The sequence below is a fragment of the Mauremys mutica genome, chromosome 14, assembly GCF_020497125.1.
Source record: "Mauremys mutica isolate MM-2020 ecotype Southern chromosome 14, ASM2049712v1, whole genome shotgun sequence".
Taxonomy (NCBI): Eukaryota; Metazoa; Chordata; order Testudines; family Geoemydidae; genus Mauremys; species Mauremys mutica.
The window spans coordinates 9,263,721-9,291,519 of record NC_059085.1 but is presented as its reverse complement, the minus strand read 5'-3'; the positions used below and the strand labels follow the sequence as shown (position 1 = coordinate 9,291,519).

The following is a 27,799-nucleotide window of genomic DNA, read 5'->3' as shown; positions in this document are numbered from 1 at the left end:
GGCTAGCAGCTCGGGAATCTCTCGTGACTACTCATTAGCAAGGCCTCATTTTGACATGTCCGTAAGACAGCATCTCCAGCAGCAGAGTAACCCCATGCTGGGGTACAGCCGGGTTCAGAGGGAAGCGCGCCCCCTGCTAACGCCCCAGTGCTACTTCCCATCACCCCAGGGTGCTCCTTGGAAGTCTCCCAGCCCATTCCGACCCTGCTGAACTCGGGGGGTGCTGATGGGATCACAACCCAGGTGGATACAGTTGTAGACCACACGGGTAGTTCTAGGGGTTTAGGCAAGAGACTCTTTTTGCTCCTTGGCTTGTGCTATTCAACGGAGCTTGCTCCCAAGAGCACAATGGAGAGTATGCTCAGGGTGTCCCAGGCAGCTGCTCTTGTGAAGCCAGAAAACCTGCCTGTTGGAGGGGAGAAGTGGCTTCTGCTTCAGAAAAGCCTTGTGAGAGGGTGGCCGTGCCCAGCACCTCCGAACAGAGGCCCCCTTTCCCCTCGGGAAGGTACCAAACTCCAGGCACTGGTAGCTGAGGGGTGATCAGTGCCTTTCAGAGAGAATCGAATCCAGGGCCTGGGAACCAAACCCAGACTGAATAGAACTGGAGCCTCACCTCCACTCAGGGGTCAGGCCTGGGGCAGCTATACCACACAGGTGTAGACAAGGCCTGGTCCCACCTTGCCTAGACTAGGTGGTGTTGGCTAACACTCCCCTCGGCTGCTACCTGCATTCAGCCCACGGGCGGTGGCAGCAGAGAGGGTGCCGGGGTCTGGATTCCATGACCCAGCCTGCGGGGTTAGACTCAACCTGCTACAGCATCAGGAGGGGCTTGGCAGAGGAGCAGCAGCCAGAGACTTGTGGAAGTGTCACATCCATCTTGCTGGCCCCAACTCCAGGTCAAATGCTGCTCCTCATGGTGCCAGACACATGCAGCCCCTGGGGCAGTGGGGAGCCACCAGGGGATGTGCCTCCCCGCAACCTTTCACTGGCCTGGCCCTGTTCAGTACAGCTGCAGGGCTTATGCCTTTTCATCCCACCAACTTGTCGCACGTGGCTTCACCTCTGCAGCTGCAGGAATATCCCGAAGCAAGGGAGCAAGGACCGTCCCTGTGCTCCTCTCCATCCCCAGCTATAACCTAGCATCTACCATAGAACCTCTCTGCACTGTGACAAGGTGTCAGCTGGCCTGTGTGAACTGTGGCCGAACCATCTAAGGGAACCTTGATCTAACCTGGAGGGAGATCCTCTGCTGATGGAAACTGTCCTTCAGGGGAGCTAGGACAAGTGACAGCAGTTGGGGGATCTTCCCGCCAGCCTGTAACAGGGATGAGAACACGTCTGAGCCCCTGCTGTGTTTAACCCGGTGCTCGAAGGGGCAACTGCGGAGCAAAAACAAACCCGAGAGCTGGCTCGGCTTCTTTGGGCAGCACAATCAGCCTCAACTTTCTTCCCCACCAAGCTTCTCCTTGCTTGTTTCTACAAGAGAAAAACCAGCTCCTCACGTCTCAATCTTCGCTGAGGGCTTGCAGCAAATCTTGGGAGGAGCTGGATAATGACGGCACACCGGGCTTTGACCCGAGCTGCAGCCCTCTCCCTGCCTCCTAGACCTTGACAGGAGAGCGCCCCTTGGACACTCAGGGAGAGTTGAGGCTCAGCCACCTGTGACATCATTATTGGGGTCCTCCGGAGATTCGGGCCAAGGTCCCCCAGCAGAGGGAGAGCGGGGAGAGTCCTGTTCCCAGTAGAAAAATAGGAAGTAAAATGGTTTGCAAAACCCTGGGACAGTCTCTGCGGAGGACAGTGCAGCGTGGTCTGACACTGCCAGGGCAGCAGGAAGAAGCCGGAAGGTGTGCGGGTGCTGCTGCTCTTGGCTTTCCAAGCTGCCAGGATTGAGGGAGGCTTCCCCCGGTATTAGCTTCCAGGCCTCTCTTGAATGAAAGTGACGGAGAGAGGGGGCGAGCGCTGCCCTTGCGGATCCGTCACTACACACGCTGATCTTACAGCGGCACTGGGCCCCGATTCCCATCCTGACCCTCCCATCAGGAGCTGACAGGCAGCCCCGGAGGGGACGCTAAATGGATTAGCCCACTTCGGAAAGTCCTCTTGCTGCGCGGCAGCAATTTATCACTGGCAGGAGAATTCTCTCCTGCTCCACTTGATAAATAATTCACAGCAGATTCCGCCCCCACCTACCCCCCCTGCCCTGCACTGGTACAATCCTCCTCCTCGTCCCCCCGCCATTTCCAGCAGAAGGGCTCAGACGAGCAGGAGTCCAGGGAGATGTGAACAGCTCCCTCCCTTAGCAGCACTTCGTTAGAGCGCCTGTGCTGTGCCCATCTGTGGTCTACGCCCCCCTAAGCGACTACGGGGAACGTGAGGCAGGTAGGGGGAATGAACGCTCCGGCCAAGCACCATGGACAACAGAGGCAGAAGCCCTGGCTTGGCAGCTGTTCTCCTGAGCCTCCATCCCTCCTGCATAACAGTTTAGCTGGGCAAGCCTGAGCGCTTCCCAGTTTGGGATTTCTGACAATGCAAGTATCGGTCATTAGGGGTTTTGTATTATATGCGCAAATATAACCTCCCCTCCCTCTCCTCTCCCTGAAAAAAAAAAAAAAAAAGTGTCCCGATTTTTCAGGCTTGCTATCCTGTACCTTGCTATCCTCGGTGCAAGGTACAGGATCACACCAGCAACTGTGGGGTGAAAGAAAACCCAAACCAAACTTGTCTCTCAATGGCATCCCTTAGTAAAGGACAGCTGCAGTATACTACTGTCTAGCTGAAATAAGAACAGCCGCACTGGGTCAGACCAAAGGTCCATCCAGCCCAGTATCCTGTCTACCGACAGTGGCCAATGCCAGGTGCCCCAGAGGGAGTGAACCTAACAGGTAATGATCAAGTGATTTCTCTCCTGCCGACCATTTCCACCCTCTGACAAACAGAGGCTAGGAACACCATTCCTTACCCATCCTGGCTAACAGCCATTAATGAACTTAACCTCCATAAATTTACCCAGCTCTCTTTTAAACGCTGTTATAGTCCTAGCCTTCACAACCTCCTCAGGTAAGGAGTTCCACAGATTGACTGTGCGCTGTGTGAAGAAGAACCTTCTTTTATTTGTTTTAAACCTGTGCCCATTAATTTCATTTGTTGACCCCTAGTTCTTATATTATGGGAACAAGTAAATAACTTTTCCTTATCCACTTTCTCCACACTACTCATGATTTTATAGACCTCTATCATATCCCCCCTTAGTCTCCTCTTTTCCAAGCTGAAGAGCCCTAGCCTCTTTAATCTCTCCTCATATGGGGCCCGTTCCCAACTCCTAATCATTTTAGTTGCCCTTTTCTGAACCCTTTCTAATGCCAGTATATCTTTTTGGAGATGAGGAGACCACATCTCTATGCAGTATTCAAGATGTGGGCGTACCATGGATTTATATAAGGGCAATAAGATATTCTCCCTCTTATTCTCTATCCCTTTTTCATTGATTCCTAACATCCTGTTTACTTTTTGACTGCCACTGCACACTGCATGGACGTCTTCAGAGAACTATCCACGATGACTCCAAGATCTCCTTCCTGATTAGTTGTAACTACATTAGCCGCATCATATGGTATGTATAGTTGGGGTTATTTTTTCCAATGTACATTACTTTACATTTATCCACATTAAATTTCATTTGCCATTTTGTTGCCCGATCACTTAGTTTTGTGAGATCTTTTTGAAGTTCTTCACAGTCTGCTTTGGTCTTAACTATCTTGAGCAGTTTAGTATCATCTGCAAACTTTGCCACCTCACTGTTTACCCCTTTCTCCAGATCATTTATGAATAAGTTGAATAGGATTGGTCCTAGGACTGACCCTAGGGGGAACACCACTAGTTACCCCTCTGCATTCTGAAAATGTACCATTTATTCCTACCCTTTGTTCCCGGTCTTTTAAATCAGTTCTCAATCCATGAAAGGATCTTCCCTCTTATCCCATGACAACTTAATTTATGTAAGAGCCTTTGGTGAGGGACCTTGTCAAAGGCTTTCTGGAAATCTAAGTACACTAGGTCCACTGGATCCCCCTTGTCCACATGTTTGTTGACCCCTTCAAAGAACTCTAATAGATTAGTAAGACACGATTTCCCTTTACAGAAACCATGTTGACTATTGCTCAACGATTTAAGTTCTTCTACATGTCTGATAATTTTATTCTTTACTATTGTTTCAACTAATTTGCCCGGTACTGACGTTAGACTTACCGATCTGTAATTGCTGGGATCACCTCTAGAGCCCTTTTTAAATATTGGCGTTACATTAGCTACCTTCCAGTATTGGGTACAGAGCCTAATTTAAAGGACAGGTTACAAACCATAGTTAATAGTTCAGCAATTTCACATTTGAGTTCTTTCAGAACTCTTGGGTGAATGCCATCTGGTCCCGGTGACTTGTTACTGTTACGTTTATCAATTAATTCCAAAATCTCCTCTAGTAACACCTCAATCTGTGACAGTTCCTCAGATTTGTCACCTACAAAGGACGGCTCAGGTTTGGGAATCTCCCTAACATCCTCAGCCGTGAAGACTGATGCAAAGAATTAATTCAGTTTCTCTGCAATGATTTTATCATCTTTAAGCGCTCCTTTTGTAACTCGATCGTCCAGGAGCCCCACTGGTTGTTTAGCAGGCTTCCTGCTTCTGATGTACTTAAAAAAACCATTTTGTTATTACCTGCAATGTGGCACCAATTTAACGGGAGGTGTGATTTTAGTTAAACTGGTGCAAAAGGCTGTGTGGACATTCTTATTTCGGTTTAGTTTAAATCGATTAGCAACAGGGTTATGCTGAACCAAAATAAGCCCCTCAAACTGAAACAACAGTGTCCTCAGAGAGGTTTAACTAACCTGGGGCACATCTGTATGCAAACAGAGCCCTAACTAAATTGTCCCAAGTGGGTGTGTAGCCCTCCCTGAATCTGCCATTTAGACTAATCGCTGGGAATCCCAGCTCCTGCTCCCTCCCCATCGCCCAGAACTCTGACCCTTCCTCCCTTCCCGCTCGTCCTCTCGTCTCGTTCCCTCCTTTCTGCTACTTCCATTCATCCACCCACTTCATACCTTTGTGACGCTGGCAAACCAGGTGCCAGCTCATGCCAAGGCCACTCAGCTGAACACTGACAAATACAGAGTGGGAACCAGTCTGGCTCCCCCCTGGCTTAGTATCGTTAAAATAGGTATTAAGGGAATACTGAAGTGTTTGCTCTGTAACTGTAAGTCACCAGAGGAGAGAAGCATTACCAGGTGTGAAATACTAGTTTCCAACAGGAGATGTCTTCTGCCCAACAAAGGCGGCCCATCAACATCAGACCAACTATTGTGGAACGTCAGAGGACAAAAGAGTTTGTTGATTTCAGCTTCCACCCCCACCCCATGAAGAAGAGATGTGCAAATGAATTGCTCCCCACAGCTGAATTTGCAGAAGCAGGGGCGGGGGCGGCGAGAGGGAATAAAAAGCCTTATCAAGGAGGAACTGTATCTGTGCTTGGCCTGGGTTAGCCCTAAAGGACATACAGAGCTTGCTTATTATAGAAGCTTCTGTTCCTTTTGGAAACTTAATATTGGAGAGAGAGAGAGAGAGAGAGAGAGAGTGTGAGTGAGTGTGTTTACTTGCATTAACCTTGGAAATAACTCTCATTTCCTTTTCCTAGTTAATAAATCTTCAGATGCAGCAAAGAGTCCTGTGGTACCTTATAGACTAACAGACGTATTGGAGCATGAGCTTTCGTGGGTGAATACATTCGTCTGATGCAAATCTTTAGATGGTTTATTATAGGATTGGCTACAAGTGTTGTCTTTGGTGTGAGATCTAAGGTGCAGTCAACCTGGGGTAAGTGACTGGCCCTTTGGGACAGGGATCAACTTGAATATTCCTGTGATTTTTGGTGTAAGGGGCCACCCATCACAAAGGCAAGCTCAGCTGGGCAGCAAGACAGACCGCAGTGACTCCATGTTACGGCTGTTACAGTGCTTGAGGAGTTTACACTTGAGAATTGGTTGGTGTATAAAACTCTGCCAATTTGGGGTTTGTGCCCTGCTTCCTAACAGTCTGCCCTGAGGTTAGTAACCGCGCTCTTGAGACACTGCAGGTCAGCTTGGCAGCCTCACCTGTCAGTCTTTCCGCCCCAGCTTCCAACCTCATCTTGCCCATCTTTATTTCTGTCCTTCCTGCCCTCCCGCGTTCCAATCTCTGTCCTCCTCAGGAGCTCCGTCCTCCCCAGCCCTGCTTCTCCTCACCTGGACTGCAGGTGCTCCAGTTGCACTTGGAGGTTCTCGCTTTGTTCCGTCTGCTCATCCAGGGACCTCTGCAGTTTCCGTGCCTGGTTATGGGCTTCATCGAGCTGCAAGGCAAACACACACAACTGTCTTCGCCGAGGGCAGCAGCTAGCGACAGCCGTGTGCAGTAGCCATCGTCCCCAGGCACTGCCACCCACATGGCTCGTAGGACAGCCCAGTGATCTGAGACGAGAGGAACAGGTGTAGAGCATAACTGAACATGATGGAGGCAGCTCTGAATTTCCTGGATTCTGTGGGTTGGTGTCTCAACGTATATTTCTTTTCTGCCATTCTCTCGTTACTGTCATGGCAGCGCTGACATAAGACTGGCCATGAGCACAGACCATCTCAAGGTGGCTGGTTCAAATCTGACCCAGACTCAAAGCCATTACTCTTTGATGGTGGCCGGTGACAGGCCCATGTAACAATTCCCTAATGGCGGACAGAGCTGTTCCTAGGGACCCTGGGCAGCATGGGGCCAGCAGCCCAGAGCCCCTGGACTTTAAGAGCTAAGCAGATCAAAGCAAGCATCTCTATCACACTGAGGAGATTTAAACTTCAAGACTCCTCATAAGAAATGGAAAGGGAGGTGGATATTTTTTGCTGTTTTTAAAATTAAATAGGCAGCTAGAATTGGTTTTTTAAATTATTACTAAGGACAAGGTTAAGCTTTGTTGTAACGTGCATTGTTTGCCTGGACTGCTCAAGACCTGAATGTTTGTGTAGGAGGAACTCTCAGTTGGCTTCTTAAATCCCTTCCTGCTATTTCACATCTGATACTCCTTGAGGAAACATAGGAGCCTTGTCTTGTAACAGGCTTATTCAAAGTGATACAAGCTACGAAAGGGAGATCTCGGAAGAGTGTTGCGGTTCTCATAATGTGACAAAAACACTGTAATGATAAATAATAATAAATAGTGTGTAACAAGCATGTCATAAAAACCAATTTTATATTTCCAAGATCACTGCTTTGATAATTTATTCTCGGGTAAAGGAGAAAATCCCTGGAAATATTCATTTTGAGGAGGGGGTTCGCGAGACTTGATATTTTAGTGATGGGGTTCACAGGTTGTTAAAGTTTGGGAACCACTGGCCTACACCATGTCAGCAGGAAAGCCAAGCTACCCTCTCGCCCCTAGAAGTGGCCACACTAGGCCAGCACTGAGGTGCATTGGCCGTTCAGCCACAGAACAGGTGCAGTATGGCCAGTGAGACGAGATACTTGCCCCACAATGCACCACGCCTGGCCGGGAGGGGACTGCTCTGGGGGCGAGCAGGGAATTCATTCTTTATGCCTATCCAGTCCTTGCTAGCAAGAGAGGCAGGTGGCGACATGGACACTGATTTACTCACTAGGAACTGGGCTGAGCCCCATCAAACTCGTTCCACACAAGGCCGTCCTCTATCAGACAGTAACTTGCAGTCACTACTGACCTAGGCAGGAGATGAGCTGGCACCAGAGGTGGGAAAGGCTCTTCACGTGGTTAGCCTAGCTCCTGAGCCACTCAGTCCATCACATTAACACTTAATCACCTTTTCTGGTTCCATCTTAGCACCTTTGAAAGGTTGCCAGGGCCATGACTAAGTGCTTGGCCTGCCCTTTCAGCAGGCCAGGACTTCCCTGCAGTGTGCTTAGATGCCTCTGATCTTACTTGCTGTGACAGTGCTACGGGAATGGATTCCTCTCACTGGGAAAAGGAAATGTTGATAGTTTGAGAGGTTCTTATCGTTGGGCTTCTATATGTCTCTATGTGGGAGGCAGTGTGGCCTAGTGGATAAAGCACTGGACTGAGATTCAGGAGACCTGGGACTCTATTCACAGGTCTGCCTCTGGCCTGCTGGGTGATGTTGGGCAAGTCTCCGTGCCTCGGTTTCCCCATCTGTAAAATAGGGATAATGCTCCTGACCTCCCTTGTAAAGCACTTTGAGAACGACTCGTGAAATGCGCTCGATAACAGCTAGGTGTTATTCTATCTACCTGTGGTTTCATAGAACCCTCTTGCTGCAGCATCTCCCAGACATCTGAGCATCTCCCAGATATTACGAATTTTATCCTCCCAGCCCCTCTGTGCTGTGACCGACTATCAATATCCCCATCACAGGTCGGGGGATGCAAGAAATTAAGGGCCGTGCTCAAGGAGCCCCAGGAACCCAGATCTCCCCGAGGGAAGCAATGATTCTGCATCTCCAGACTGGCTGCCTTTCTGGAAGAAACGCTTTAGCCACGCGCCAGTTGCTGGGCTCCACACAGGGGTAGCGAAGTGAAACTGAATGGCCTGTGATATACAGGTCAGACTAGATGGTGGTATAGTCCTTCCTTAACCTCTCTGAAACCATGACCCTCCCGAGTCCCAGCTCAGTGCCTTGGTGCTGTGAGAGGATGGCTTTGGATGTTTAACTGCAGGTGTTGCCACGACTGAGTCCCCATGTGCCAGCAACGCCTCGCCATATTACCTGGGCTGCCATCCGTTTCCCTCTGCTCAGAGCAAGGAGCTGCCTGCAGCATCTGCTGGTCAATGGTGACATTTCAGCGGCTGCACTCCTGGGTGCTGAAAACCCTCCTTCTGTCCCCGAGGCCATGGAGAGATAGGCCAGGGTGTGTGCCCCAGACTTGCCTCATCCTCCGCCTGGGCCAACTCCTTCTTCAGCTCCTCCACCCGCAGACGCAGCTTCTTCACCTCCGCCTCGTGCTGCTCCACCCGGCGGTTGGCGTGCGCCAGCTCGGCCGTCTTCTCCTGGTACTGCTTCTTCAGCTTGCTGTGGATGTGCTTCAGGTCGGCCAGCTCCTGGAGGGCAGTGGGAGGGGTTAGGGTACAGGCAGTGCAGGCTGGGGCACAGGACACTCAGGATGGGCTAAGCCAGCCGTTGTATTAATAATCCGCCCTCCTCTGGCCTCTTTATCCAAGGATCTGAAAGCACTGAACAAACACTAGTGCATGAAGGCTCCGATCAGCCCTAGCAGAGGGCTAAGTATCGTCTCCCCTCTTTTACAGATGGGGAAGTGACTTACTCAGGGTCACACAGCAGGGAATAGAACCCAGGAGTCCTGCCTCTCCGTCCCCTACCTGCACCACTGCCTCTCCTCCACACTTCCTCTGAAAAACTTATTACCCCAGGTCTCTCCAGGTGGGGAGCGAGAACAGGTTTCGGGGGGGGTCGCAAGCACTAGGGAGACAGGTTATTAAAGAGACACAGAGCATCATTAATAGAAGGGCTTTCTTTATGGCTAGAGGAAAGGGGCACCCCAAAACTGTCTGGAAGAGGCCCGAGCCCAGTGTTCTCTAGTAATGGATACAGATAGGAATGAGTGAGCAGAACTCCCAGAGGTGCTCCTGCAGGTGATCGATCTACGGCTGCTTTACACTGAGGGGTTAGACTGAACCTTCACCCACATCTCAAACCAAACTCAAACATTGATTTTTGAGATTCCCAAGTTCAGGAGACTTCCCCTCCCCCGAGCTCTCGTGTCTCTGCATTTCCCGATTGCTCTCCAAATACCAGCACAGCACAACCTCCAGGAGTTCCGACCCAGCTGATGTCCAGTCCCTTATCTCCACCAGAAAGGTTTGGCCGTTCCAGGGGAATTGCTAGTGGGGGAGGGGGGGTCACAGCTACACCTGGACAAAGCCACCTTTGTTCCTTTCCCATCTGTCCACCCAAAGGGCTGAAAACATGACTGATTCTCCAGGTGAGGAAGCACCTGATGACGGCTGAACCTCAAACAGGGGATTTTGTTTCAGACATGCAGCCCGAAAGGTGCATCCAGAGCTTATCTGAGTCGCTGCTTATAAACCTCTCTGGCTGGAAACCTCAGGACTGGATCATCTCGTATTTCAGCAGCTCCTCTCCAGAGGCTGCCAGGACCAGGACATGGACAAACACATGGACCTTGACCACTAACGGGGGAAAGGTTAACTGAGCTGTCTCACACCTCACAGCAGCAGCAAAAGCTGGGGTGGGGTTTATTTAATTGGATCTAGTTTTTCCATCCCTAAAATCATGTGGGTTTTACGTCCAAGGTAGCAGCCTCCTTTCCTCCCTCCCCCTGCAGTGACACTGGGTGCCCGAGCCCAAGACGCTAAGCAACCCCCAAAAACACCCCCATGATCACTGTGTCTAACCTAGCCTGAGTTTGGGCATTGTCCATGTGATGACTGGAGGTGTCACGGCTTCTCTCCCTGGATGAAGGTGGCTGGGTTCCTCTGATCCCCTTTCCACCTCTCCCCATTGTCCTCTTGGTGAGATCCCAAAGGAGCAGAGGAGAAGCCCACAAACACGGTTTAGCCTCCTGAGCTTGAACCCTGGCCTGAGGTCTCTCAGGAGAGACACTGAGGGTGGGATGGAGCATGGAGAGGAGTTTTAATGGCTAGGAGCCTAGAGCCAACTGGAGTGTTACTGGGAGCGTTCCTGGCCCAGATGCTGTCTAATATCAAAGGGCCCAATTCATCCCTGATCCATGGGGTTTCCTGAGGCAGGAATTCCCCCCCCCCCCCCAGGCTGACCACGGGTGCTTGCTGTGCCCCCGCAGTTACTGACGTTCTGCCCAACAGCCTCACCTTGTTCTTCTCAAAGAGCTCGGTCTGGATGGTTTTGAGGTCAGTGTCCAGCGCGCTGGCCGTCTGCCGGCGTTTCCGGGCCAGCACCTCCTCCAGGTCCTCAATCTGAGCCCGCAGCTTCTTGTTCTCCCTCTCCAGGTTCAGCTTCTCCGTCTCCAGGCGCTCGCGCTTCCCCCACTCCGCCGCGTTCTCCGCTTGCAGCCGCTCCATCTGGGTGAGGGGGAGGGGACACACGCCATGTCAAACCAGGTGGTCATCGCGTGTTAGTTACCAACGGGCATCCTGGGGAGCCCTTAGCTATCCCATCTGAGAGTGGGGCCCCACACGGGTCATCAGCAAGGCCTGCAACTCATGCCTTAGCTGAAGTGGAAGAGGCCTGACTCCCTTGGCTGGTGGCAGTAGTAGACTCTTTTCTCTGTGGGCCAGCCAGTACAGGGAGATATGCCCACACCTCTTAGCCAGCGGTTAAAGCAACATCCCGCATGGAGTAGCACAACTCCAGCCAGAGCTGGCCTTGGGGAAGCTCCCCAGGGGCTCCCCGCTGAACTGGGTGTACGGGCGAGAGCGAGTAGACCCAGCCGGCTGTTGGTCCACTGGGTACCAGTGTCAGTACCCAAAGGGTGGATGTGACTCAAGACATCTCAGTTTGGACACGAACACAGATGAAGCCCCTCGTCTCCACCCTGCTGCGCCGCAGCCTACAAGGCAGTCCCAAAGCAAAATCCCCTTTCTCCCAGTGCTGGGCCCCTCCATACAGCTCTGCCAGGGGTCCTCACTCCTGACTTGCCGTACCCTCAATCGTTGTGGGTCCAAGCCTCCGCACCCAGCTCTCCCACAGCCCTCTCTGCTAGTCCTACGCAGCTCTGCTGATGGATCCAGTCCTGACCTGCAGCGCCCCCTGCTGCTCCAGCCTTGGGCCCGCACATTACTCTGCCAGTGCCCCAGAGTCCTGGCTACACCAACCCTCATGGCTCTGCCCATGCAGTTCAGTCTTGACCCGCAGCGCCCCCTGCTGGCCCAGTGCTCTGCCTCTTTCAGGAAGATATGGCCAACTAATCTATTCAGTGGTGGCTTTGTGATGTGCAGACAAGGGTGGGGATCAGCCCTCCCCTCCTCCCACTAGCCCCTTTTGTTCCCTAAATTCAGCCAAGCTTCGCTCCCCACTGCCCTGTGTCTCCCTCCCTCAGCTCTGGGCCTTTCTCCCTGCTCCTCAAATGCCTAGAATCCTTTCTGCCAAGCACCCTCTGTCTCTTCCAAGAAACCATCAAAGCATTCAAGCCCCAATGGAGAGATCCTGCTCCGAGCAGCTTGCCTTTGGCTTGTCCTGTTGGTGTTCATTGGTGCTTTTACGTCATGCAGCCGTTGGGGCGGGGACCGAGGCCTGAACTGGGCACTGAGCTGCTACTGCCCAACACATATAGGCGGCTCTAAAAATGATTGGTAGGAAGAGACCCCGAGCAGGAAGAAAGGATGATAGTGGCTGGGCACCCAATGGGCACTCAGGTGATCCAAATTCAAGACCCTGCTCTGCCATTCTTGTGTCTCTTAGTCGGTCTGTACAATGGGGTAACAGCCCTGCCCTGTATTAAATGCTGGAGGGTGCTCAGACAATGGAGGGCTGTATAAGTATTCGGGTATTTGACCGGTCCCAAAATAATTGGTCAATTGAGCAGCCAAACAATGTAAAAAAATGGTCAAGTATTTTAGAGCTGATTTATTAGAACAGAAACAACAGTAACGAAAGAGAGTGAGGCTCTATGGCCTCCAGGAGGCTTCAACTTAGATCAATACTGATGCCTAATTACACAAAATAAGTTACTGAATCGAGTTATTTTAACTCAGAAAAATGCAAAACAACGATACGAAGAATGAAAGCACAGCACCACCCTGCTGGGGCACTCTTCCTTCAGGGCACTCTTGCTGCAGGGCCTGACAATATTTGACTGTGGTCAAATACCAGGCAATCAGCTGACCACTCAATTGACATTACTGGACTGGCTTGCCAAGCCTACCCTGTACCACAGATCATCATCCCCCTAAGTCAGGATTTGTACAGGGCTTCCCAGAAGCTCATGCTTTAGTCAATTGCACCAGTCAATCCTGTCCAAAAATACAGGCTGAGATGCCGCTCTGTCATTACGGCTCATAATCTTCATAGTAATAGTATGATGATATGATTATGGCATAACGATGATGTGTTTTATGCAAGGTAAGGCATGTGAGAGGTCACTGAAAAGGTTACGATTTGCTGAATATGGTTATCCAGTTTGTATGCACGTATCATTTTGGTATCTGAAGCTAGGAATATTGTCTATGCATCTGTTACAAATGTGTTTGCATTCTGCCTAGTGGGTATTCTCCAGGTGTAATCAGTCTAGGTGGCTGGCTGAGAAGGGCCATTAGGGAGAACAATAGGTCTTAGAAGATGCTAATCTCCCACCAGGAAGCCTTCCTGGGGACACTACAGACAGGCTCTGACTCTCGGCTGCTACAGCCCTACAGAGACATGTGACCAGGTCACCTGGTACTGGACTCCATCACAGAATATCCATTGAAAGCCGTGGGAACTAAAGTGGAAACAAAGGATTCCTGCCATTTGCAAAAGCTATTTTAGGCAGGGGAGTGACATCATCGTGGTTCTCCTTCACTGACACCCCCGTCCCCTCCCCCATCCAAGATGACTGCTGGAAAAACCTGAGAAACAAGGACTGAACTGCGAGAGATGGGCTGAACCCAGGTTACAGGGATTTTTAACTTGTGAAAGGAATACCCGGGGTTTTAAGCTGCAAGCAAGTGGAGCTCGCCCTCAAGAATCTCTGCAAACTGCCTAAACCAACAATTAGGGTGAGAATTTGCTAGTTATATTCGATTTCTTTAGTATATTAAGCTTAGATTGTGGTTTTGTTTATTTGCTAGGTAATCTGCTTTGATCTGTTTGCTATCCCTTATAATCACTTAACATGGATCTTCTGTAGTTAATAAACTTGTTTTTATTTTGTCTAAAACCAGTGTGTAGGAATCATAACTTGGGACAGAAAGCTGCGCACATCCCTCTCCACACGGAGGGAGGGGGCGAATTTCATGAACCTGCGCTGTCCAGTTCTCTGTGCAGCGCAAGACGGTACAATTTTGGGTTTACCCTTCAAGGGGGGGGGGCGCACTTGAGTACCTGGGCAGTTCTTTAGCTGAGCCTTCCCATGCAGAGCTGATCTCAGCATGTGTGTGTGTGTGTGTGTAATGCTGCAGCTGGTGTGCCCTACCTATATGTGTGCTGGGAACGTGCAGTCTGAAGCCTGGGAAAGGGCTTGGCAGGTTTGCCACAGCAGTACAGTTCAGAGCAGGGTTTCTCAAAACAGGGGTCGCCGCTTGTGTAGGGAAAACCCCTGGCAGGCTAGTTCGTTTACCTGCCCCGTCCGCAGGTCCGGACCATCGTGGCTCCCATTGGCCGCAGTTCGCTGCTCTGGGCCAATAGGAGCTGCTGGAAGCGGCGCGGGCCAAGGAATGTACAGACTGCCTGTTCCAGCAGCACCCATTGTCCTGGAGCAGCGATCCGCAGCCAGTGGGAGCCGCGATCAGCCGGACCTGCGGACCGGGCAGGTAAACGAACCGGCCCGGCCAACCAGGGGCTTTCCCGACACAAGCGGCGACCACTGTTTGAGAAACCCTGGTTTATAGGGAGCCCAGGCTGGTGGGTCAGGAGGGCTCAGTGGTACCCCAATTCCAGGTGGCACCCTGGGGGGGAACCCGTCACCAATGAGGACCTCAGGAGGGAAAAAGTTAAGGAGAGGGGTTCCTGATTACCAGATCAAATTGCGGCTAGGTCACTGGTGAGCTATTAGCTAGAACTTTTTAAAACTTCCCTTTGTTTGTGTGTTGTCTTTCTCTGGGAAAGAGGGGAACAGAGGGCAGCAGGAATGCTGTGTAAGGCTTGAACCAGATATAAAAATTCATCAATTATTGGACAGGGCATGTATAAATAGACGCAATTAGATTTTTTTTTTATTTTGGCTTCTGGATCTCCTCTGTGCTAACCCCAGATGCTTCTCTTTGCTTGTAACCTTTAAGCTGAACCCCCAAGAAAGCTATTTTGGGTGCTTAATTTTTGTAATTGTTTCTTTTAAGATCTAGCAAAAAGCTTAAGTTCCAGATGTATTTTCCCACCCACCTCCCTCTTTTTTTTTAAATAAAATTTATCTTTTTTAAGAACAGGATTGGATTTTTGGTGTCCTAAGAGGTTTGTGCATATTGTTTAATTAGCACAGTGGTTGGAGCATTGGCCTGTTAAACCCAGGGTTGTGAGTTCAATCCTTGAGGAGGCCACTTAGGGATCTAGGGCAAAAATTAGCCCTGCTAGTGAAGGCAGGGGACTGGACTCAATGACCTTTCAAGGTCCCTTCCAGTTCTAGGAGATTGGTATATCTCCAATTATTACCTTTATTACCTAGCTGGTGGCAACAACCGATTTCCTGTATTTTCTTTCTCAGCTCTTCCCTGGAGGGGGGGTGAAAGGGCTTGAGGGTACCCCCCAGGGAGGAATTACCAAGTGCTCCTTCCTGGGCCCAAGGGTTTTTTTTTGTATTTGGGTGGTGGCAGCATTTACCAAGCCAAGGTCAGAGAGAAGCTGTAACCGTGGGAGTGTAATACAAGTGGCCAGTATTAATTTTTAGAATCCTTGCAGGCCCCCACCTTCTGCACCCCAAGTGCCAGAGTGGGGATTCAGCCCTGTACCTGCATGAGGAAAGATCTCAGAGCGCTCTGTGCAGAGCCAAGACGACGGGAGCCATGGGTACCCAGACACAATGCCCAATTCTCATTCATCTTCCTGCAAACTGGGCTTCCAGACATCTTCCGGAGGCTTTGAAAATCTCAGCCATATCTGGGAGATGCTGCAAGCCTTCCACACACCTCCCTCACTCTCACCTCCGTGCGCAGCTCTGCCAGCTTCTTGTCCATGCTTGAGCGAGCCCCCAGCTCGTCCTCCAGGTCCTCCGAAATCCGCCCTAGTTCATCCTGGTGGAGCTCCTTGAGGATGTTCAGCTGTGGGGAGACAGATGCAGAGTGGTCACCACAGAACCAAACTGACACCAAGTCCCTGCGCTCAAACAGAGGGGGAAAACAGGAAGCAGCTTGAGACTGATTGAGACCCAGAAGGGGGCCGGGGGTTAGTTGTACCCAAGGGCATTCAAATCCACTTCTCAGCCAGACCCACCTGTGATGCCACAACCCGTGCTGGCAACCCTCCCTCTCCCACAGACCTGCTATGGCCTTGTGCAAATAGCATACGCTGGGCCACTGGCACCCCAGAGTGGGCTCAGAGTCACTGCGCATGGCAGCAAGGAACATCCTCTGCACTAAGCCTGCCTGTCCCTCCCGTGCCTTGCGGCTCAGATACTACGGGCCCGGCCGGCTACATACCTGGCCAGACTGATGATGAGAATTCACAAGAGTAGAGCATCTGTGCAGCACCAGGTGGTTTTCCTGGAGCAGGGGTTCCCCCTAGTGGATATTAAGTACTAATGGTCTCAGGGCATGCAGGATGGAATGAAGGGTGTGATGGAAACAGCTCCCCACCGCACCCCATCCCGCAGCGCGGGCTGAGTTTTCGGCCATCTCAACTGGGCAGGCTTACGTGCGCACAAGTGAGATCGCTACACACGAGCGCCCTTCAGGGCGTGAGGGGCCCCCGCTCCTCTCCAGGGCCACAGAGACGAGCTCGCCCACCTGCTTCAGCACTTCCTGTTTGTTTTTGTTCAGCTCCTCGTACTTGATCTTCCACTGGCTGAGCTCGCCCTCCAGCTTCTCGATGCTCTTGCTGAGCGACAGCTTGTCCCTGGAAGAGACAACGGGAGCAGGCTCTAGCAGGGCCGAGGCAAGGAAGGGCTCCAGACATGGGAGTGTCCAATCCATTCCTAGAGGGGAGGGGAGGCATCTTTTGGAGGGCACCTTAAAACCACAGCTGTGGCCTCCCGTGGCCATGAAAGGCTGCAGTCACCACCATGGAGTGATTCCACTGCTGCTCTGTGACTGGAGGGAGACACTATTTTCTGCCACGGGCCCCAGAGCGCTCCCAGCTACATGGGCTGAGTGCTGGAGAAATCCTTTGGCCTTTAAAGCATTCAGCGAAGATCCTCAGCTGGCCTAAATCAGCCAAACACCACTGACTTCAGTGCAGCTGGGCGGCTTTACCGCAGCTGAGGACCTGAGTTCTGAAACCGAGCTGGGGCGTCGGAAGGGGAGGGGAGCAGGGCCTCATCACTTTTAAAAATGGGAGGGCCATAAGGACGAGCAACGCGGGGGGGGGAAGAGAGGAGTGAGCGGGGGGGGGCAGGGTCTTGGAGGGAAGAGGTGGTGTGGGAGCAGGGCATGGGGGGGGAGAGATGGCACGGGGGCGGAGCCTCGTGGGGAAGGGAAGCGGCAGTGCGGGGGCGGGGCCTCGAGGAGAAGGGGTGGTAGGCAGGGCCTTGGCGCTGGCGCTGGCGACCCCCTCTACTTTTAGGGAGCTTCCACCGCTCCTGATACTGAGTGCACTGCATTTTCCCCCAGACGCCTGCTTCGATGCTGGGTTTGGTTTGCACAAACCTGCCCTTTGGGTTGATCCATGTGGATTTGCACCCTGTGAGTTTTGGGTGCAAATGGCTTCCCCAATTCAAAGCGAGACTCTGGAAAGCACCAAGCATCCCCTGATCTCAGGCCGAGACCATGAACTGGGCAGCCAGGCCACATGGGGATGGTTTGAAGCTGGATTCAGATCCTCTAGAGGGATCTGCAAACCAAAGGGAACCTGAGGCAGGTTTCAAGTCCAGCGCTTAGCTGCCAAGGCTAAATAGGAGCCCCCTGGCCTTCCCTGGGTGTCATGTGCACGGGCAGGAGTGATGCAACAGGAAGCACTCACTCCCGCTCCTTGAGCAACACCTTCTGGGACTCATCCAGCCTCAGCTTCAGCGCAGTCACTTTGGTGGCATCTTCCTCGAGGACGCTCATGTCCTCCCAGAGCAGCCGGTTCCTCTCCGGGCGAGTGAAGGACGTCCGGACGCTGACTGAGCTCCGCTGGTCCCAGCACTCGGGCCCTTCCTGTTTGCTCTTCAGGATGTTTTCCATCAGCTCAAACTCCTGGAACGACACAGAGGGACAGGGAGGATTGTCAACAGCATGACCACGCTCCCGAGCCATTGGGCTTTTCAACCATCCAGGATAGATCCTGCGACAGATGCAGCCATCCAGTCACTTCCTTCTCACCTCCCCAACAGCCTGTCTCCTCGGGCACCACCTTAGCCCAGCTCCTACTGGTCTGGCCCTGGCAAGCCCCTTTTCTGAAAGAATTGGCCCACCAAGGTCCTTGCTCACCTGGGTCAATGCCTCCTGCAGTGTAGGAAACCCAAGGCCAAAGGAATACGGGCACCAGGCTGCAGGGGGAGGTGTGGGCTGTGCTAATACTCCTGGTATTAATAGTGCTTTGGGGACCGGATCCTCAGCAGCTGGAAATGGGGGCAGCTCCACTGAAGCCAGTTCAGCAATATCTGTTTACACCAGCTGAGGATCTGGCTCCATATCTTCAAAGCATCAATTAACGCATGAATCCTCCCAACCACCCTGGCCAGGTAAGTCTCCTCCCTGGTTCATAGCTGGGGCACAGAGGTGTCACCTCTGGGACTTACCCAAGGCCAACAAGGGAGTCAAGTGCCCAAGAAGGGGTCAGCACTCAGGAGTTCCAGCTCCAGCTCCTACACTCCGGTAACTGGGCCACACCACGGGTGGGTGAGGCTACGCTTTCATCCTTGCCTGCTATACGTAGTGGCCTATAACCCTCCTCCCCCCCATCTTTTGGGCTGACATTTTGTCAGGCTTCCCCAGCCCCTTTCTTCTTAGAAAGGTTAAAAAGAAGTAGCTTTTTAAATATCTGACTATGAAACATGAGATTTCTTCAGCAATCAAGAGACATCTCAGAAGCATTTTTTGTGCTCAGGTAACCCGCAAGGGTTGGAGTGAACGCTTCAGCCGTGGCATGTATGTAGCCTTCAGCTAAGGAACAAAGGCCTGGTCTATGCACAAAGCTGTCCCGAGATACCGAAGGGGTGATTTTACATGTTGTTAAAATGGGGCAGCTGAGTGTGAACACGCCGATGTCAGCTTGAACCTTCTGGCTTCATTGGTTTATCACGGGAACAAACTCCACAGGCTGTGACGGATGTGGAGCTGCTCTGTAATAAGTTACGAACACTGTACACGGTGTTGTCAATCTCAAGGGAGCAAAAACCAGGAGTCAGATCCCCCCGAATCATGAGATTGGCCCCACAAATCATTAGACTTTAATATCATCAGACCATGCGTTTTCAGTCTGTCTAATTCTCCTCTACTCTGCCGGCGACGTGTGTCAGGTGATATCGGGCTGAAAAGGCAACGCACAACGCACGCCTCTCCCTGCCTGCTCACTTGCCCTCTCCTCACCCGAGCTAGGGGAACTGCCATCCATTTCCTAGTACTGTCTGGACTCCCCTGTGGCTTGTCCCCTTCCCCAGACCCAGCAGCACCACCTCCCTGTCTCCCCCTCTCTCCTCCTCCCACTGCCCCCCAGATCCCAAGTCAAGCAGGAGACAGGGACGTGTTGTGACTGGGACCCGGGCCCTGGACCCAGCAGCAGCTTTTCCCCCCATGCCGCGCCTCCCTCCCCGCCTGCCTCCTGCTGCCCCAGGACCCTCTCTCTGCTTTGGGGTCACGCATGAAGCCAGGGCAGGTCTGTGTCCCCAGCCCCCAGGCTCTCTGCTGCTGAGCCCTGACAATCAGAGGAGCTTTTTGTGCCTTCACAACAGCGCCCCCTGCAGGCACCAAACACCTGTGAGTCTCAACACTTGCAATGCTGGAACACTGCCTCCCCCTGGCCGCTCGAAGGGACGCCCCTTCCCCACTGCTCCCCCAGCCTGGGGGGAGTGGCCATCTTATCTCCTCCACACCCCCACCTCCCTTCTGCCCCCCACATCCCTCCCAGCCTTCGTCCTTGTCCTCCCACACCCTCCTGCCTCCCTGTGCCCCGAGCCTCCCTCTTGGCCCTGCATTGCCCTGCCCCCAGCCTGTTTATGATCATCTAGTCTGAGCTCTTTTACCAGCTTCCCCTATTCTAAAGTCCCCCCTGAATCTCACCTCAACCCACCTTAATAATGGCACCTGAAGGGGCCCATCCATTGCTTTCCGGTGGCATGACAGACCCCAAGGCAGCTCTGGCAGCCGCGCCGCTGGCTTCCAGCCCGGCACGCTCTACGGAGCGCCACTGCTCTTTGAGCTCACAGCCCCAGCGCCTGGGAAACCGGACTGGACAGTGCCCAAACGCGGGCGTTTATTTAATAAAGCCACCCCCGCCTAAGCTCGTCTGTAGCCCTCTTCATCAGTAGAGCTCCGAGCGCTTTACAAAGGAGGTCAGGCTCATTATCCCCATTTTACAGATGGGAAAACTGGGGCACAGGAAGGGGAAACGACTTTCCCAAAGTGGCCAAGCAGAGAGTAGAACCTTGGTCTCCTGAGTCCCAGCCCAGTGCTCTAGCCACTAGGCCAATGGTTTTCAAAGTTTTTTTCTGGTGACCCAGTTGAAGAAAATTGTTAATGCCCATGACCCAACGGAGAGAGTTGGGATGTGGGGGGAAGAGGGCTGCGGGGTGTGGGAGGGGGCTCTGGCCTGGGGGTGCAGGCTGAGGTGGGGATGGGGATGAGGAGTTTGGGGTGCAGGAGGGGGTCAGGGCTGTGGGTGCAGACTCTGGGGATGAGGAGTTTGGGGTGCAGGAGGGGGCTCTGGGTATGGGGGGGACTCAGGGCTGGGGCAGGGGTTTGGGGTGCAGGAGGGGGTCAGGGCTGTGGGTGCAGACTCTGGGGTGGGGCTGGGAATGAGGCGTTTGGGGTGCAGGAGGGGGCTCAGGGCTGGGGATTGGGGCACAGGGTTACCTCTGGCAGCTCCCGGTCAGCGGCGCAGCCAGGGTGCAGAGGCAGGCTTCCTGCCTATCCTGGCACCACGGCCTGGGCTGTGCCCTGGAAGTGGCCAGCAGCAGGTCTGGCTCCTAGGCGAAGGCACACAAGCGGCTATGCACAGCTCTCACCCGCAGGCACTGCCCCCAGCTACCATTGGCCGGGAACCAGCCAAAGGGAGTGCAGAGTCGGTGCTCGGAGCGGGGGGCAGCGCACGGAGCCCTGTGGCCCCTCTGCCTAGGAGCCGGACCTGCTTCTGGCCACTTCCGGGGCGCAGCACAGTGTCAGAACAGGTAGGGACTAGCCTGCCTTAGCTGGGCAGCACCGTCAATGGGACTTTTAATGGCCCAGTCATGGGGCTGACCAGAGCTGCCGCAACCCAGTCCCTTCCATGACCCAGTACTGGGTCGCGACCCACAGTTTGAAAACCACTGCACTGGGCCACATTCCCCAAAAATGGATTTTAGGCATTCTGCACTGTTTGACTGTACAGAGTCCAATCAACATATTGGCTTCACACTGTTTGAACATAAGGAAATTAAATGCAAAAATCTTCATTAACCGCATGTCATGCTTGAGATTTTCCATACCCAGGTGCCGGGTGATTCGAAGTTATGGTCGCCACAACCTCTGCAACTGTCACATTACTCAGATCTAGAAAGGCATTCAAATGAACACCCACCCCATATAGAACCAGAGGGGGAAACACCATGGCAAGTTTCAACGATACAGTTCCCACAGCAACTGTATCGTTGAATGTTCTGAGTTTTGCACCTGTACAATCATCAGCTCAATGATCCATTCAAACAGGCCTTTGCGTCTAATTCACAGCGCCATGCAAGTGCATTTCTTTTGCTACAGGCCAGCTGGCCCTTTGAAGAGGGACAATCCCTATTAATTTTCTTGAGCAAAATATCTATTATTTTTCACTCTGCTCCTGCAGGAAACAATCCCCATTGAGTGCGTTTCAGTGGAGTGGTAACAACTTTGTTTCCCCCCCCCAGATACCACTATAAATAGCTTCCAAATGTTGGCCCAAGGGTGGAAGAGAGGAACAACCAGAATCTGTTTTGCAGAGGCACAAAACTCCAGTCCCCTGGCTGCCTTTCCAGATCTCAGACACGGTGTCCGTTTGCGTCAGCCTCCAGCTGGGAGAGGCCTCCCTTGTGGCCAGCGGGTTATGAGGATGAAGGGGAATAGTCTGGATCAGGTGTCTGTCCCCCCGCCCCCACGGGCTCAGGATACAGCCCCTGCCCTGGCAGGAGGAGAACCCAGAGTGAAGTTCTTGCTCATTTCGGAAGGGACTCGGGGCACAGCCTTGCCTCTGGCCTTCTATCTCCACCTGGAATGGGCTTTATATTTCAGGGCTGAGACATCACAGTGCCAGGTGTTATGGAAAATGCTCGGTACACCTGCCTTGGTGCAGACGAACCTGGAGCAGGCTCCGGGTACAATCACTAGGAGACTAGCCCAAAACAGATTTCCTCACCGCACGTGAGTGGACTCAGGCTAATCCCCAGCCAGTGAGGATCCTGAATTTGGTCTCTCTGGCCATCTGGGTCGAGAGGAGAATCTCAGCTGCTCCTCGACCTGCTCCTCGACTGGAAATGTTACAGATTGTAAAATCCCTGCTGGTCCCACCCCAGAGCCCCTCAGCTAGCCAGGGAGAAGGTCCTAGCATCGGGCTGAGCAAGGGGAAGACAGAGGGGAAATGGGACAGAACCACCAGGGCGCGTCTGAGTCTAGCCTGCTTTGAAAAAACCCATGCCCTGTTCTGAGAGCGAATGTCACTCCCAAGGCCTGTGGAAGCTGTTCGGGAGAGGTTAGGAGCCAAGGAGAAGGGTCTGGTTAACTGACTGGTGATGCTGTTCCACACCCCCATCGCTGGCAAGGCAAAGCTTGTACACAGCTCTGTCCACAGATCTCAGGGTGCTTTATCCACAGGCTGATCATATGGACCCTCCTAGTCATAGATGGGGAAACCAAGGCATGGAGTGGGGAACTGACTTGTCCAAGATCACCCAGCTGGCCAGGGGCTGAGCCTGGAACAGGGCACTGGCCTGGGAACCAGGGCTTTGTCCACTGGATCATGTAGTGTCTACCTGCAGGTGCATCGATTTGCACACAAAAGGTGCCGTGCATGTGTTGGGGGTGATGGAAACCTGTCCCCTTCTCCCCCCTCACCTTATTTTTACTCAGCTTATCCGAGCCCACATCCCGCACGGGTTCCTGCTCCTGGGAGCCCTCGTTCTCCTTCTCCGAGGCCACCCTGTTGTCCAGTTCCTTCTCCTGCTCCTCCTCGCCCTCCCCTTTCAGCCGCGCCACCTCCTTGCCAAGCTGCTCGTTCTCGTTCAGCACCTCCTGCCGCTCCCGCTTGAGGCTGGTCAGCTCCTTGGTCAGAGTCTCCAGCTTCTGCCGCAGCTGGCGCACCTCCTCCCGGGCCTTGTTGCGCTCCGCCCGGACCTTGCTCCACTTCTCCCGCCAGTTGGCGGTGCAGTCCGACCACCAGCGCATGGTCTTCTCCATCTGGGCCGCTCGGGCCCGGGCCTCCTCCAGCTCCCGCAGCCGGAGCTCCTCCCGGCTCTCCCAGTCCCCGTCCAGACACACGGCTCCCAGGGGGAGCTGGGACGGCCCCGGCGAGGGCGTGCCACTCTTCGGGGTGGGGGGCATGGAGTCCGGCAGGCTCATCGTCTCGGGCTGGGGGCTGCCGAGGATGTTGAGGAGGCTGGTCCTGGAGAGCTGAGGTGAGTCTGCCAGGCGAGAGCTGGTGCTTTGACTCATGGCGGCCTAGGGGCAAGTCCACCTGTCAGATTTTGGGTTACAGCAAGTTCTCTGTCATCTACCGCCACTCGGCAAGCAATGGGGAATGCTGGACCCAGACTCGCTGTGCACAGACATACAACAGGGAGCAGTTACAGCGTTAGATCAAGGGGAGCCCTATCTATCCCAGGTCAGAAACAGGCCAGGCATGATGGGCTGAGCAGCCAGACCCCCTCCAAAAGGTGCCTCAGACAAAGAAGGGCAGACATGATCCAGCCTCTGCTGCCTAGCCCCTGAGAGGCACAGCCGACGGCACCCCAGCGGAAGGGAAACGGCCTGCTACCTCCTCGCTGGGAGACAGCTGGTGGCAGAGGCCCGTCATGCTCTTGCTTTCGTGCGTGGGAGACGCTTTTCTTGCTGGGCTAGTTTCTCAGGCGACGAGATGATCCTGGAGCCCTGAAAGGAGGAGGAGAAAGATGAGACGTACGAACAGCTGCTTGTTCCTCAACCCAACCCAGGACTCTGCACTTCTCATCTCACACCTCAAGCTCCGGTAGCAACACCCCAGTGCACGGCTTTGGACTGAATGAAGGGGAGCCTGTCAAGGGGAAGGGCAGGAGGCCACCGAGCACCAAACTGGGCATCCTGGGAGAGAGGACAACTGGGAAGGGACATACTGGTGCTCTGCTGCTTCTGTAGTTGACACTGGGAAATACTGCAGCTATTGACAGCAAGTAGTCACTGGTTCGTTCACTAAGGCCCCAGGCCAAAAGTAACCAGTGATTCTGGTGGCCTCAGGTTTTTGGAGGCCCAACTTGAGACATCTTGAAAGGGGGCTGATTTCCAGAGGGCGGGTGCTCGGCGCTTTCTGAAATCATGCCCCTTTCAGGCGTCTCAAACTGGGCATCCCTGATTGCTGGTCATGGTTGAAAATCTTGGTCACATTTTCAAGCGGCCACTAAATTTGGATACGCAAAACGAGATAGCTCGGGCGTCACTGCTAGGAGGTGCTGAGCAACCTCAACTCTGGTGGAAGCCAGTGGGAGTTGTGGGGACTCAGCTCCTCTGAAAACCAGCTCCCAGGTGTCTCCAGCTGGACTCCGAAAAGCAGCCCCCAAAATTGGGAGCCCCCTTGTGAATGTGTTGATCTAAACTTTCCTGGGGTTCTATTATGGGATGGAATTTGGTTGTGTCTCACTCTTTTCACCCCAAAGGTCTCAGGCAGCAATTTCCATAGGGATGCTACCATGGTCTAGGTAAACTCTGTTGCCTCAGCACTGGGGCTGGACTAGCTGACCCCTGAAGGCTCTTCGCCCGATGCTTCTATACAGGACAACGTGACAGTATTAACATTTGCGCTCTCAGGAATTTCCAGAGTACAAGCTAAAACGTGCCAGCCCTGCCCACTCTGCCTGGAATCTAGAAATCCAACTACAACCTTTCTACCCCTTCCACTACCAAGGGAAAAGATTCTCCAGTCAGAACTGAGCCTGCAATTCTACTGATGTGCAAACCAGAACAGAACCTTACTCACCTTCCCAGGCTAAGACGACTAAAACTGTGTTATGCCAATAGAGTAGACACAAAGAGAGCTGATCAGTCATAGATTTCAAGACGGGAAGGGACCATTTTGATGATCTATTCTAGTCTGACCTCCTGCATTACACAGGCCAGAGAATTTCCCCCAGCGATTCCGGCAATGGAGGGAATTATTCTTCTCTCCAGCAGCTTGTGGTTAAGCTAGATCGTGCCTTGTCAAAAAGCATCCCATCTTGATTAAAAGACTCAGTTGATGGAGCATGTACCCCATCCCTTGGCGAGCTCTCCCAGCGGCTAATTACATTGCATCTTATTTCCAATTCGAATTTGTCCCTGTTCCAGCCGCTGGATCTTGTTTTGCCTTTATCTGCTCCCTAATATCACAGATTTTTATAGACCACCATCAAGTCACCTCTTGGCCTTTTTTGTTCAGCTGCTGCCTAACGAGGTGTCTTTTCTGCACCGTCCCCTTTTCTGGCCCTAGCTGGAATCTCGCAGTCTGCACCCATCTGCCGCAGCTCGGGGTTTCTTGGAAATGCCTTCGCAGCGCATCCAGCGGCACATGTGTTCAAGCGGAGTCGTACTGCATTCCACTGTGCAGCCAGGCCTAGGGGCCCAGGGCGGGAGCTGGATCAGGCTCCGGGGGGCGCAGAGAAAGCGGTGCTTGGGGGAAGGATTCTCAGCACACTCACAGGAAGCAGCCCAGCGAGCGGGGTGAGCAAATGCAGAGGGATATAAATGGAGCGAGTGAGAGAAGCACACACACGTACAGGAGGAATTGGCAACGCCAAGGTGCCAATTGCGGCGAGCGAGCCTGCCAAGAGCCTGTCATTAGAGGCAGCCGCGCAGCATCTCTGCTGGCAGGGACAGAGAGCTGGCTCTGTAAGGCAAGGTGGGCTGCAGCTGCTTGGCTGGGACGTGTCTCTGGAGGGTTGGGGTAGCCTAGCCCTTCTGGGGGTGAAAGCGTCAGCTCACATTCTGGAAAGCTGATTGCTACAGGGGGCCAGGGCCATCCTTAGGCAGACGCAGCACCAGCCCTATCCCCTGGCCGGCCCCTGCACGGGCTGCACCCACTGCAAGGGCCAGGGCTGTCCCTGGGGGGGTGCGGGGCCCCGGACAACTCCCTCCGCCCCACCTCTTACCCTCCCCCCCGCTCTGCCCCCATTCCACCTCTTCCCCCAGCAACCCCGCACTTACTGGCAGCAGCGGGAAGCAGAGCAGCCCGGCCCCACCAGCTCTACTCCGCCAGCTCCCAGCTGCACTTGCCCCCCAGCCCGCTCCACTTCCCTCGCCCCAGCCGTGTCATTGGGGTGGGGGGTTAGGGAAAGGTTCTCCCCCCCCCCACTCACCGGCAGCGGGAAGTGGAGCAACGCGGCTGGGAGCTGGCGGAGCAGAGTGGGCTGGGGTCAGGCTGCTCCGCTTCCTGCCGCTGCCGGTGAGTACGGGGGGAAGAGATCCCTTCCCCCAAGCCCCCTTCCCCCAGCGACACGGCCGGGGTGAGGGAAGCAGAGCAGGCTGCTCCTGGCCCCACTAATCCCCCAGGCCACTCTGGGCCTGTGCAGCCCCCAAAAGTGGCTCCTCCCTACAGCTCCGGCCTCCCAGACTGTGGGGGGGGGGCACGCAGGGGCTGCCTAGGGCACCCAAATGGCTAGGGACGGCCCTGCAGGGGGCCCTCACCAAGCGGAGATACACACACACACACAGGGTCCTAAATGTGGCTGGGCCCCAGGACCGGGGCGTGCACCCATGTGTGATGGGGAAGGGGGACAGAGAATTGAGGGGCCTTTGGAAATGGGAGTCGGGGAGGGAGGCTGGATTCACGGCCAGTTTGGAAGCCTCACTCCAGCCACATGCCAGGATCTGCCCTGCCCTGGTGTGGAAGGAAGTGGTTCACCTTGCACGAGTGAAGCGGGCAGGGGAAGGTGCTTTGATCATGAACTCTCTTGCCTTCCCTCCCTCTTCCCCGCTCCAAGCTGACCTCAGCCCTAGGCCAGCATTGCTCTGTTTCACTGTAACCAGGCCACTGCTGAAAGCAACCTTTTTCCAAGGGCGTAGGGTGACCAGATGTCCCGATTTTATAGGGACGGTCCTGATATTTGGGGCTTTGTCTTATATAGGCGCCTATTACCCCCCACCCCACCTCGATTTTTCACACTTGCTGTCTGGTCACCCTACCTGGGGGTGGGGTTGTAACATGCCCTGGAGAGGTAGTGCTGTCGCCTCAGGGACGGGAGCTCTTAGCGCCAACTGTCCCACAGCAGGATTGGGGCTCGCTCCCAGCACGGACACTGCAATGGGCCTGCCCCCGTTCAACGAGATGTTATATCAAGGTTCCTGCTCCCCATCTCTGGTAGCTGCCCGGGTCCAAGTTTGAAAAGCTCATGGCTTCAGAGGGCCGAGAGGCCATAAAACATCCCATCCCAGCACTATTCAGTGCCGGTGCAGGGTGGCAGGAATCGTGATCACACCTATCGTGATCACAAGTTTGTCCCACCACAGAGTTGTGCAGTGGTGTCTCCTTAGGGGGCGTCCTGCTGCGATGGGGAGTCAGGTGGCTTCTTCACAGGCAGACCCCAGTGTGCTGAGCAACGGCTCCCATGCAGTGCATCCTCACGTGCCTGAGGGGCCATTTCTGCAGTGCAAACCTAGGGGTAAGTGATGGGGATAGCAGTGGCGTTG

At 53.7% G+C, this 27,799-nt stretch overlaps 1 protein-coding gene across 3 annotated transcripts in view; it reads right to left on the bottom strand.

The window, feature by feature from the left end:
• Window positions 1-27,799, bottom strand: part of CCDC102A (coiled-coil domain containing 102A) — a 53,337-nt gene that overhangs the window by 6,657 nt on the left and 18,881 nt on the right. For all 3 annotated transcript variants that reach the window (XM_044987160.1, XM_044987159.1, XM_044987161.1), the window contains 7 exons: window positions 23,006-24,037; window positions 17,766-17,983; window positions 16,595-16,703; window positions 15,794-15,910; window positions 10,874-11,083; window positions 8,933-9,103; window positions 6,279-6,382 (listed from right to left, as the gene is read on the bottom strand). In XM_044987160.1, the coding sequence (XP_044843095.1) occupies window positions 6,279-6,382; window positions 8,933-9,103; window positions 10,874-11,083; window positions 15,794-15,910; window positions 16,595-16,703; window positions 17,766-17,983; window positions 23,006-23,602 (1,526 nt within the window). In that variant the 5' untranslated portion in view covers window positions 23,603-24,037. The remainder of the gene's footprint in view (window positions 1-6,278; window positions 6,383-8,932; window positions 9,104-10,873; window positions 11,084-15,793; window positions 15,911-16,594; window positions 16,704-17,765; window positions 17,984-23,005; window positions 24,038-27,799) is intronic.